At 33.1% G+C, this 13,918-nt stretch overlaps 1 protein-coding gene across 1 annotated transcript; it reads right to left on the minus strand.

The window, feature by feature from the left end:
• Nucleotides 1-12,452: 12,452 nt before the first annotated feature.
• On the minus strand, nucleotides 12,453-13,608 carry LOC126666222 (uncharacterized). The gene is made up of 2 exons (XM_050359227.2): nucleotides 13,102-13,608; nucleotides 12,453-13,021 (listed from the first exon to the last, which is right to left on the minus strand). Exons 1-2 carry the CDS (start codon nucleotides 13,606-13,608, stop codon nucleotides 12,527-12,529), a joined length of 1,002 nt encoding a protein of 333 aa, XP_050215184.1. The 3' UTR covers nucleotides 12,453-12,526.
• Nucleotides 13,609-13,918: the final 310 nt, after the last annotated feature.

A 13,918-nucleotide genomic window follows, 5' to 3' on the forward strand; every position in this document is an offset into this window, starting at 1 on the left:
TCTAAGCTTGGTTTGTGATACGGAGCTGTAATCTTCCCTTTCCTTGGGCAAACTTTTGACTGGGTTGAAATTACAGACTCATCATATTATCAAATCGTAGATAATTTATAAATCTTCAACAGCTACTCAGACTTTTCATCGAAAAAAACTACTCGGACTCATCCTTAACCGGCATATTTTGAAGCTCAAAATCCATCACGTGAGGCACTTTTCAGGCTTTTAAAGATATTTGCTTCAATTTATTGAAAAAAAGAAGTAAAATAGACGAACAACGGCGGCAATGGTTATGATAACGGCAATGACAGACGAATAAAAATGATGATATAAGAGCTAAAAACTTTCAGATCTAAATAAGAGAACGACGATGAAAATAACCACAAAAACAGAAGGATGACGAAAACACCAACTATATTAATAATGATGAACGACGATGAATATATATTTTAGATTCGAAAAAAAGAAGAAAGAAGAACGACGATGAAAACAGCTACAAAAACGGCGGAGGCGACACATCAACAACGCCGGTAGTATTAGGCCTCGCTTGTTTCGTAATTATACACTTTCCGGAAAATAACTTCCCGGAAAGTCAATTACTTAGGAACTTAATTATTAGGGGAGTAAAAAATATTCTATTTGGTTTGTTTTTTTTTAACTTTTAGGGAAGTTATTTTTTTTTATACATTAAATGATAAATACAATAAAACTCTTAACAAATAATTAAAGCAAATATAAAGATATTATTGTATTTTACATCTATTTATGTATGGAAGTACAACTTATCTAGATTTTGCTAAGGAAGTTATTTTCCTAGTTAAAGGGAAGTTTGACTATCAACTTTCTGGGAAGTAAGACATTTTTTTTTTGAAATCATCAAATCTCATTAAATCGAATATGAAACAGTTACATTTGTAAGAAATTCGGAATAATTCGAAAACTAAATCCGATGACCTGACATGGAACAGACAACATGCTGCCTGATTCGCAGATCTTACTTACGAAAATAAAAATAAATTATTAACTGTTTTGCTAAATAAGTGCAGTCTTCGATCACTCGTCGATCAAAACTTATCCAATCACCCACAAACTCAGAGCATTCCATTCAATCACCACTTGATAACTCCTTCATAAAAAAGAGACAGCAAACTCCTACATAAAAAGGAGACAACAAACCTTTCACAGAGAAAGGACAACAAACCTTTCATAATGAAAGGACAACATAAAACATTCAGAAAAAAAACAAACAATGAAAAACAAATAAAACTAATATAGCTCATAAACGATTCCATTTTATTGATGAAAGATCTTCGATCTATCTTCACTTCTTGGTAAATGAATTGCGCTTCGTTGATAGGTTTTAATCCATCAAAAAAATGAAAAAGAGTCGCTATTTATTATATTCTATCAAATTAAAATAACATAAATAAAGGGATGGCTACCGTCAACAACAAAAATCAAACCATTGACGGCAGCCGGAGAAGAAATAAGAAGAAAACTCTTGGCGGCTAGGGTTTTTTTAGAGAGAAAAAAGAGGTTTTTAGGTTTTTCTTAGATAATGCGGTACCATATAAAATGAATCAAGTAGATATTTTTTTATCATTTTTTGGGAAGTTTTACGTCCCTAGTTAATTTATCCCCAACTAAGCGAGGTCTTAATAACAATAAATGTCGCTGACCTCTCAAAAAAAAAAAAGGAGAAAAAGGAGGGGAAACAAAGAAAAAAAGAAAAGAGAGAGGCAAGTGGTGGTTTTTGGGTTTTTTTTTGAATTATCAAGATATAAATGTTAAGATATTTAACATCTATCAGTATTTTACAAAATACAAAAAGAGAGTAGTATTTTCGCCTAATGCTTTAAAAACCCTTTGATCGTTTAGCCTTTTTAATCCTATCACGACGTTTAAAAATCACAAATTAAGCGCTATTTTATATATTTATTTTTCAATTGTATCCTGAAATATTAAATTGATGTTTTTTTCATTTGAAAAAAATATTCAAAAATATTCTCCATGTCTAGCATATATTAATTGTATATGTTTAAAATTTACTTAGATTTAGTTAAATTAATTAAATATTTAAAACAACTTTAGTTTGATTATGGTTTTTATTTGGTTTTTAAAAATAAAGGATTTATTTGTACTTTTTTCAATCAAAATGAATCTAAATTAATCTTTACACTTAGTTAATTGAATGATTTCATCATTTAAGTAAAAAAATTGTTAAAATTTTTAACATTAGGATAGGATAGGATTGAAAAGGGGTTAAAAGATAGTAATTTTTTGAAGGCATTAAGTCTAGTATTTTTGTTAAAATAATGTGCAAGTTGGATAATTGTGTAAAAAGTCCTATATATATGGGCCAAATGTCTTAAAAAACTCCAAACTTTCATCTCCTTTTCAATCCTACCCTGACGTCGAATTTAGTCAACTTTACCCTATTTTATATTTTTTCATGTCAATTGTACCTTAAAGCATAAAATTGATCTTTTTTTATTTGGCAAAAGTTCAATTTTTTTTTTCTAAATTGACTCTTTTTGCATTAGGTTAACTTTTTATATTAAATTAACCATTTTTGAAGATTTTTTTTTTAACTTTTGTCAAATAAATAAATATCAATTTTATGATTTAGGGTACGATTGAAACGAAAAAAATACAAAATAGGATAAAATTGACAAATTTTTAACGTCGGGATATGATTGGAAGAAGGATGAAAAGTCGGGGTTTTAAAGGCATTAAGCCTATAATATGACATGTAAAGAGAATATAGTTCATTAGAAGATGGCATGAAGTACCAAACTCTACCCCTTTTGTCTTTTATAATTTCTTTTCTACATTCATTGATTTGAATTCAAATCTTTGATTCTTGAGAAGAGTTTTATGGCATTACAAAATTGATTATGTACTAAAAGAGTTCTTCTTTTTATGAATTTATTCAGTTGACCCACAAAACTTAGATCAATTGGCAAAGAAGGGATTAATTGTTATAGACTCTAAATAAGTTTTACTTTATCGAATTTAGTTCAAATGGTATGTTGTGGGGATATTCCTGGATAATTTACGCACTCTGTCCCTAAACTATCGTGTTTCTTTCAGAATTTTATCTAAACTTTAATTCATATTTCAAGTGTTCATAATTGTTTATTTAATTATTTCCGTCGTTATTTTTGTTATTTTATCAATTTTAATGAGGTTCTTGGGATAAGGCTCCAAAATTTTAAATTTTGCCATGTGGCGCCATGTGGTAATTTTAGATGTTTATATCAAACTCCAATTGACACGCCATGTCAAATAGCGTATGAATAATGACAAAAACAACTAAATTATTAGATTAAACAATTAATAATAATTAGAGTACAAATTAATTTTTTTTGACGGCTTAGTGAGAAAGACGATAATTCACTTAGTGTAAATTATACAATATTTTCCGTTGTCCGAATTTTTTTATTCGAATCGACTTTGAATTAGTCACGACAAACAATGACTTCCAAATATTAAATACTGACGATAAAGATTATTGATGTATGTTCATCATTTCGCGGAACCTATGGCAGAGTGAATAAAATAGGTAGCCAATCTGTCGAATATTTTTCCGCGACCAATCTCGGGTTCATACGTGTCGCGAAATGCTTCAGGATATAACGAACATACAGGAAGCTGATCAAACATCTCTTCGAATCTTCTGGCTCTGTAATCTTCATCGCTTTCGCTCTGCAGTTTGTTAATACAATTAGTTACACTTACTCCAACAAGTGCAGACAGATTTTTGATCTCATCCTCCTGTTTATCAACAGGCAAACTTCGGAACTTGCTCATGAAATGATTCTTATCAGGAGCACTCCACATATTGTTCCGCGGATTATTTTGAATTTTAGTATTGAACTTGCTCCCGCGATATGCTTCCAGAAGAAAAGTTTTTCTCCGATGGATTCTCCGTTTGATTCCCAGAACTCTCAGTTGGATTCTCGCCGCATCATCAGTAAAGTTTATATATGTATCAACAAATGTTGAATAATAATCGTCGTTGTCGAGCTGAGTAAACATTATGTGGAAGCATCTGGTTCGATAGTCATCTTCGCTTTCGTATTCGAGCTTTTCGACTGTAACGGATCCGCCGGTTATTAGAAAAAGGATTTTGAGCTCTTGTTCCTGCTTATAAACTGGTAAGTTTTTGAAATAAGGTGTGCAACGATCTATGGATGTAGCCGGTAAATCCAAGATTTGATAATTTGGCTCCATTTTCTTAGTGTGTTTATGTCTGGAAGTGCATATAATTAACACATACATATATAAGAAAAAGCAATGAGAAATTGCGAGGAAGGTGTTTATATGATAAGGACTAAACTTCCTCTAAACATATTTATGTGCTGGTGTGGTTAGAGATATGTCCCAGTCAGTTTGGTTGGATAGTAGAAATATTAAAACCTTTCACTTTTTGATAAAAATGAAAAATCATCCAAATTTTATAAAAGAAAAATATGATTCGGTTTCGGTGGTTTTCAGCTTAATCAAAATATAAAAATAAATTATAATTTTAAAAAAATAAAAATCATAAAAAAAAATTAATTCTAAAACTCGAACTGGAAATAAGTACATTTTCAATGATACCTTTTTTTTATTATAAAGAGCATTTAAAATAAAAGAACATCTTATAAATAAAGAAGAATATTTATTCATGACTCTTTATTTTATTTTTGTAAATTATAAAAAATATTAAATATTAGTAATATTAATTAATTTTTATTTTTAATTTATTTATTTATCTATACTATATATAAAAGCACGGATGGGAGAGGGGGGGGAGCAAATTTACCGAATAATCATTTCTAATTTATTATTAATTAACGGTTTTATGGTCATTGATTAATTAGTTACTAATGATATAATATAACTAAAGTCCTAATTAGATATACTAACTATGTTTTAATGAAATTAGTTACCAGAGATATAATATAACTTAAACCTTTTTATGTTTTAATGAAATACACCAACTTACCCGTTAGTTATTGTAAATCCACTATGACACCTCTCATGTTTAGATATATATTAATATGTCGCTAAATTAGCGATGAGTTAGCGACGGCGATATCTAAATAACATAACATGAATTAAAATTACTATTAAAGATATTCAAATTATAAAAATGACCCGCACAACGCACGAGCATCGACCTAGTTATACAATATTCCCCATTACAAAAAAAAAATAAGAATTTATTTGATTCGACTCTGAACTAGTCAAGACAAACAATAATTTCCAAATATTAAAGACCGAAGAAAAAGAAAAAGATTATTGATGTAGCTTGTTGATCATTTTGCGGAACCTATGGCAGAGTGAATAAAATAGGTAGCCAATCTGCAGAATTGTTTTCCACGACCAATCTCGGGTTCATACGTGTCGCGAAATGATTCAGGATATAACGAATATATAGGAAGCTGATCAAACATCGCTCCGAATATTCTGGCTCTGTAATCATTATCGCTTTCCCATTGCAGTTTGTTAGCATAATTAGTTACTCTTATTCGAACAAGTGCAGACAAGTTTTTGATCTCCTCCTCCTGTTTATCAACAGGCAAACTTCGGAACTTCCTCATGAAATAGTTCTTATCGGGAGCACTCCACATCTTGTTCCGCGGATTATTTTGAATTTTAGTATTGAACTTGCTCGGGCGATATTCTTCTGCAAGAAAAGTTTTTCTTCGATGGATTCTCCGTTGGATTCTCGACGCATTATCATTATAGTTTATATATGTATCTACAAATGCTGAATAATAATCGTCGTTGTCGAGCTGAGTAAACATTACGTGGAAGCATCTGGTTCGATAGTCATCTTCGCTTGCACATTCGAGCTTTTGGATAGTAACGGATCCTCCCGTTAATAGAAAGAGGATTTTGAGCTCTTGTTCCTGCTTATAAACTGGTAAGTTTTTGAAATAAGGTGTGCAACGATCTATCGGTGTAGCCGGTAAATCAAAGATTTGATAATTTTGTTCCATTTTCTTAGTGTGTTGATGTTTTTTTTTATTTTCATATCCAGGAACTGCATATAACACATACATATATAGAAAAAAGCAATGAGAAATTGCGAGGAAGATGTTATATTTTGCTTCATTTATTTATTTAATATTGGTGGCTTGTGAGCTATATGATAAGGACTAAACTTCCTCTAAACAGATTTATGTGTTGGTGTGTGGTTAGAGATGTGCCAAGCTCGGTTTGGTTGGATAGTAAAAATATTTAAATCTTTCAGTTTTTAATAAAAATGAAAAATCATCCGAATTAAAGTAAAGAAAAATCGATTTGTTTGTGTTTCTTTCAGCTTAACCGAAATATTAAAATAAATTCTAACTTTTAAATTTTAAAAAAAGTTAAAAATTAAAAGAGATTTAATTTAAAAATCCGAATGGGAGATAAGAGCATCTCCAATGATATTTTTTTTTATTTTAAAGAGTATTTGTAAAACAAAAAAACATCTTACAAATAAAAAGCAATATTTACTCTTGACTCTTCATTTTATTTTATTTTTATAAATAATAATTAAAAATAAAAAATAAAAAAAATATATTGATCCAGTTTTTATATCAAAAATAAATAATATTATATTTAAAAGAACAAATAATTAATTTATTCTAAAATTTAATATTTTATTATTTTAAAAAAGTAGAAAGTAAAAAAGTCATCTAAATTTAAATAATAGATATTGAATCTTTAATTTAATGTCAAATTCTTTAAATAAAAAAATTTGATAATTTTAAATAGCCATTTAGAAATACTCTAATTCTCCTATAATAAAAATGTGGAAATTTCTTATAGTATATTATTTTGTATTTTATTTATGGGTTTACATTTTAACATATTTCAGACCCTATCTTTTTTTTTTACTAAAAATACCTTCTTCTTGTTTTTTAGTTTTACAAATATTTTTTTTTTCACTTTTTAATGATTTATTTTTTTTTATAGATTTTTTATGGTGTTTTTTTTATTTTTTTTAATCATGTTTTTTAATGTAACTATAGTGTATTTATAGTGTATTTATTGTGTTTGTTTGGTGTAATTACGGTGTTTTTATAGTCTAATATAAAAATATATATATATATATATATATATATATATATATATATATATATATATATATATATATATATATATATATATATATTGTATCTATGGTATTTTTATAGTGTTTTTATGGTGTATACCATAAAAACACTGCAAATACACCATAAACACTGCAAATGCACCATAGATATACTAAAAAAACGGCAGAAATACACCAAAAATATAAATATACCAGAAATACACTATTAATACACTATAAATACACTATAACATAAATACACCATAAAAACACAGCAAATACACCAAATCATTCGTTATTTACAAAATCAGTAGCATCATTATAAAAGAAGAAATGTATGAATAAAATAAGAAAAAATAATTATATAAACAATTAAATTATATAACGTAAATACACCATAAAATATATTTTTTTTGATAAAATTAGAATCTAATTATATTTATAATTAAATTTTCATTTTCTAAATCGGCTTTAAACTGCTAACCTTATTGAGATTTCAAGTAAAAAAATTTACTACCTCCGTTCTTTTTTAGTTGTCCATTTAGCCAATATTGCACATACTAAGATAGTGCTTCTTTTGTCTTAATTTATAAAGAAAAATACTAATATAGCCCTATTAGTTAATAAATGCCTTTTAAATTAAAACATAGGGTCGTTTATTAGGGATGGGTAAACTTGGAAGATAAGTAGCTAATATCACATGGAATTACTAAATGGATAACTATTTGTAGACAAATAAAATTGGTTAAATGGACAACTAAAAAAGAACGGAGGTAGTAAAATACACCAATCGCCTTAAATACTTGGTCTAGGCCAAGCAAGAGGCAGTTGGGAGGAAGATAATAGCTTTCTTGACTTGTTGAAGTCCTTAAATTGATTTGTAATAGCTTTATTGACCTGGTGAAGTCTTTAAATTCACTTGTCTCCTTTTATTTTTAATTTCTAACTTACGCGCATATGATCCATATTTGTTTTTTTAATGAAAGTTAAAGTATTTCTAAATAACTCTTTAAAATTATTAATTTTTTTTAAATTAAAGAGTGTAATGTCAAATTAAAAGTCCAGTTTCTATTATTTAAATTTAAAGTATACAACCATTTAAAAATTTGAGATTAAAAACGCTTCTCGCTAAGGACTTACATGGCTCGAATGGAAATTAGTCTGAATGTGAAATATTTAAAATTGTCGTCTCACAGTTAATATCTGGGGCACCCTATGTATTTTATACCAAAAAAAAATTCTTAAGTATAATCTAAAGTACTAAAAATATTTGTAAGTAATATTATTGTTTTAGAGTCTAATTATCTAAGTAATCCTAACTTTCATTATCAATAAGGTATAGTTTAAATAAACTGTTCGCTGGGCAGTACCTTTAAAATTATAAAAAAAGAAATTCTCACAAGCGTTAAAAACTATCTCTCCATATGATAAAAAAATTATAATTATAATTTATATTTAATTTTATTTTTAACACAAAATTTTAGGTATACAGATTTAATAGCGAATTTTGATTATATTTTGATGATAATTTTTTGATCAGATAATTTCTTTATTTATATTGCCAATCAATGAGCATAGAGTATGAAAATGATTATTAGATGAGATTATGAAGATTAAATATTAGAGAGCTATATTTCAAATGGTATAAGCATTAAACAACATTCTGTTTTTGTGAGTTTAAGTCTTCTCACAAGCATTGTCTCTTTATAATGACAAAAAAAAAATATTAATCAATTTTTTTAAGACAAAATTTTAATACGTGTTTTTTAGATGAATAAGTCATAGTGATAGTGATACTTTTTGTTTAGATGAACAATTCATAGCAATACGTTTTTTAGATGAATAAGTCATACTGATACCTTTCAGACAAAAAAAAGTCATAGTAATTCTTAATCTTATTCTATATTTTAGGTTTAATAGCAAAATAAAGTTCGAGAAAATTTTGGATAGACCGAGTTTATCATGTCATCCGTTAACTACCATCTCCAACAATACTTTCTATTTTAAAGAGCATCTTTAAATAAATAAAGAGCATCTTTAATAATAGAGAGTAAAAATTTAACTTTATTTTAATGGACTCTCTAAAATCTTTTACAAAAATTAGTTTCAATTGCAGAATATGAGCAGAAGTTTTCCTCTTTAGGAAATTTTAGAAAATAATTGGGACTTAGAAAATAATTCCTCTTTATCAACATTAATTTTTTTTTTCAATTTAATAAACACTCTTAATTTTGCCATAATCAAAACTGGAACCATTGAAAAAGACGAAAATGGAAAAATTCGGTTACAAGTTTTTTCTCTAGAATTCCTATTTTTCTCTAGAATTCCTATTATTTCTCTAGAATTCCTATTTTTCTTCCTTCACTGTGTAAACTTTCACATTTCTGACGATGGGTTACAAGTTTTTTCTTTGAATCATTCACATTTTCTCTCTAAAATCGGTTTGCTTCTTGTGGATTTGGTGTTGCCGGTCTTAAAAATAAATAGAATTGTTTCACTTTGATGGGGATCGAAAATCAAGAAAATAGTGGAGGACATTTGATTTAAACACGTTGCATTTTTTTTAAAGTAGAGAGCTGGTTTGACTTTCTAGATGTGGAGAGCCAAACTGACTCTTTATTTTTATTTTTAAAAATAAAGAGTCCATTGGAGTAGTCCATTGGGATTCATGATATCTCAGAGAGGAATAGAGGCGAACCCCGAGAAGATCAAAGCAATTATGGACATGAAGGCACCAAGAAGCATAAATGAAGTTCAAAAACTCAACGGGCGAATCACAGCACTCGGTAGATTCATGTCTTGCTCAGCAAAAAGATGCTTGCCTTTCTTCAAAGCCCTCAAAGGAACACAAAAATTTGAATGGAATGAAGACTGCGAGAACGCCTTTGAAGAAATAAAGAAGTTCCTCGTCACCCCTCCATTGCTAAGCAGACCGCTGAAAGGGGAGACGCTATACCTATACATCAGCACCACGCACGAGACCATCGGGACAGTGCTGGTAAGGGAAGAAGATAACGAGATGAAGCCAATCTACTACATTAGTCGAGTCCTGAAGGGCGCGGAGACACGATACCCCGAGATCGAAAAAATGGCACTTGCCGTACTGACCACAGCTAAAAAGCTGAGATACTACTTCCAAAGTCACAACGTTGTGGTAAGGACAAATCAACCATTGCGAAAGGCGATCCAACGACCAGAAACCTCCGGAAGATTAGTCCACTGGTCCATCCAACTCAGCGAACACGACATAAGATACGAACCTCGCCCAACTCTGAAAGCACAAGCTCTGGCGGACTTCGTAGCAGAAATAACTCCAACCGAGACTGGCCAACCCAAACCAGCCTTGGTATGGGAACTCCACGTAGATGGAGCATCGAATGAAAAAGGAGCTGGAGCAGGAGCCATCCTCAAAGGACCCGAAAAAATCAAGATCGAATATGGAGTAAACATCCAATTCGCCGCCAGCAACAATGTAGCTGAGTATGAAGCCCTAATTGCAGGCCTCGGCCTCGCATTAGAAATAAGAACGGAAATCCTAAAAATCTATAGCGACTCCCAGCTGGTGGTAAATCAGGTCAAGGGAGAATATCAAGCCAAAGAAACAGGGATGATCGAATACCTGAGTCAAGTCAAAACACAGCTTCAACAGCTGGAAGCACAAGGAGGACAATGGGAAATCATTCAAATCCCGAGAGAGGAAAACACCGAAGCCGACGCCATCGCCAAATCAGCGTCAGAACTCGGAGATCTATTCACTAAAATGCAGCTAAAGGAAATTCTCGAATCACCAAGCACCAGAAAAACAGAAGTCATGGCAATCGAGGAGGTCGACTCCTGGATGACTCCACTGATCAAATATCTAGACCGCGGCGAATTACCAACAGACAAAGTCGAAGCCATTCGCACCATCAGAAAATCTGCCAACTACTCTTTTCACAATGGAGTTCTTTACCGAACCTCATTAACTCATCCATGGTCTAGGTGTGTCTCGCCTCAGACAGGAGAATCCATCTTAAAGGAAATCCACGAAGGAATATGCGGCGCGCACGAAGGAGCAGTTACCATAGCAAGAAAAACAATACTCCAGGGATACTACTGGCCGACCATCAAAGAAGACGCAAAAGCATTAGTCAAGAAATGCGATAAATGCCAAAGACACGACAACATCAGTCGTGTACCGGCAGTGCCTCAAGGATCAATGGAAAGCCCATGGCCGTTCGCCACTTGGGGGATTGACATAGTTGGACCGTTCGAAACGGGAAAACATCAAGCGAAATTCCTAATCGTCGCAATAGAACACTTCACAAAATGGGTAGAGGTAGCACCTGTCGCAACCATCACCGCAGCCAAAGTAGAGGAATTCTTCAAGAACGAAGTAATATGCCGATTCGGCATACCCCACACTGTAATAGCAGACAACGGCAAACAATTCAATTGCAAGCGGTTCAAGGCATTTTGCAAAGGACTAATGATCAATTTGAAATTTACTTCGGTGGCGCACCCCCAGACAAACGGAATGACAGAAGTCACCAACCGAACCATAGCACAAGGAATAAAAAAGAGACTTTCTCAGTACAAGGAGAACTGGGTAGAAGAATTATACAGCGTTCTATGGGCATACAGAACAACTCCTAGAAAAGGAACTGGCGAAACACCTTTCAGGCTCGCCTACGGCACCGAAGCAGTAATTCCAGTAGAAATTGGCATACCCAGTATCAGAGTAAACTATCTAGAAGAAGAAACCAATGAGGCTAGAACAAGACTATGTCTAGACCTACTAGAGGAGAGAAGGGATGAAGCGGTAGCCCGAGCCGCTACATACAAGAAGCAAGCCGCAAAATACCATAACAAAAGAATGAATTTTAGAGAATTTCAAAGAGGCGATCTGGTCTTACGAAACGCGGAAGTTGGCAGAGGAAACGCAGGAGTAAAGAAAATGCAAGCTAATTGGGAAGGCCCCTTCATCATAGAAGAAGCTACTGGCAAAGGCGCATATAGACTAAAGACAATAACTGGGTCCATGGTACCCAGATATTGGAATGTAGAACACCTGAGAAAGTATTATCAATAAATTCATGGCTTGTACTTATTTCCATTTTTGAAATAAAAGGCGATTTGGCGAAACAAACCTTATAGGCTCGCTCGAGACCTAATACATACAATTTAACAAGAGTCGTTTGAATCTTAGTTAAAAAATAATTTAGACTCGTCTGAGTCAAATAAATAAAAGGATCCATTCGGACCTACAAATAAATTACACCAGCAGAAGTTTAGATTAACTTCTCAAAATAACAAACGAGTTTAGATTAACTCTACAACTAAAGAAAAGCAATGGTCAAAAGATCATTATATTCACAGAAGAAAAATTACAAAGGATCCGCCCACGATCCGATACAAAAAAAAGGCGAAAGCAAAAAATACTAAAAAGCAAAAAATACAAAAAGGAGAAAATAAAAACTAAGCCCTATTCAAAGCGTCTTGCTTCTGCTTATCAAGCTTCGCCTTCACCTCCTTCGCCAAAGAAGCAGGATCCAACTGATTGACTCCAGAAAGATCGACGCCAGGATTCTGCTCCCGCAGCTTTGCCCCGATCGCCAACCGGTATTGAGTCATGACTTGGGAATAAAAGCTCCCAGAGTCACCCAATCGCCGGCGGAGACGCCCCTCTTCTTTCTTCAGATCATCCCTCTCCTTAGTGAGAGCACCTGAAGAAGACTGTAGAGACTCGACTTCCTCGGACAAAGTTCGAACCCGAGCCTCTAAAGCGGAAATCTCCCGAGTCTTGGTAGATACGGAGGACCTCAGCTGTTGGATCAGACCAGTCGCCTCGCCAGCCTCCTCCTCCATCTTTTGTTTCTCGGAGAGCCAGGATTCGGAATCTCTCTGGAGCTTCTTCAATTGATCCACCGCATCCCTTCGGCGGCGCTCCAAAACAGCGATGGACTGGACCACCTGCGAAAGAAAACAACAAATAAGAAAAACAAAAGAAAAAAGAAGAAGCAAATCATAATATAAAAAAGAAAGAAGCATACCGAAAAACCGCCGAGACAGGCGAACTCAGCCAAATTATCGCCATGCTCGCGATCAATGGACTCAATGTCCTCCTTTATCATAATATTCTCCATGCATGCATGAAGAATGGCGACGTTTGAAAGACGAGGCGGATTTTGCGCGTCCGCCCAAGCAGCAAACCGAGGTGCCTCCTCGAAAGACACCCCAGAAGATTTCTTCTTCTTGGGACGCTTGGCAGAAGCCCCAGCCTGGTCCTCAGCAGGACGCTTCTGACCGCCAGTAGGCAACCCCTTCAGAGAAGGAGCTGATTCCTTCGAAGGAAGCAAAGGCGACTCAGAAGTCGCAGCAGGAACTTGATCGCCGGAAGCAAGACCAAGATCCACCGGATTAGGCGTTGGATCCGGTACGGCGACCGAAGACGGATTAGGAACGCCACTGGTGACCTCGCCCATATCTACAGTCATATCGACATGAAAATTGTCAAGCAAATGTTCAAGAGAAGTCGACATCCTACAAAACAAAAACATAACAACAAAAGATTAGAAAAATACCTTCTAAAGGAAGACCCGCCAAAAGTATCTCACGGCGACTCAAATACTGTTCTAAAAGAACGCTGTACTTGGGCTTGTCAAAACGACAATCCGACAGCAAAGACAGGGCGAAATCCTTCTCCCCATCATCCAGATCAGGTACATTAGTAAGCGAAACCTTACTAGAAGTAAAACTCCGCGAAAAAGAAGAGAAAGAAGAGTGCTGAACCAAGAAAAACTTAGGGGTCCAACCCTTCAAAGAAGAAGGAAGACTAAAAAGAGACCGATTCGGTCGACCACCAGCAAA

This window comes from Mercurialis annua, linkage group LG1-X (assembly GCF_937616625.2).
Source record: "Mercurialis annua linkage group LG1-X, ddMerAnnu1.2, whole genome shotgun sequence".
NCBI classification, from domain to species: Eukaryota; Viridiplantae; Streptophyta; class Magnoliopsida; order Malpighiales; family Euphorbiaceae; genus Mercurialis; species Mercurialis annua.

Bases quoted from the DNA above. Each gene is read 5' to 3' on its own strand.
- LOC126666222 (XM_050359227.2), bottom strand. From the start codon at position 13,608: ATGTTTTTGTTTTGTAGGATGTCGACTTCTCTTGAACATTTGCTTGAC. The intron at 13,022-13,101 runs GTATGCTTCTTT...TTTCTTTCGCAG, and splicing joins CCTGTCTCGGCGGTTTTTCG to GTGGTCCAGTCCATCGCTGT.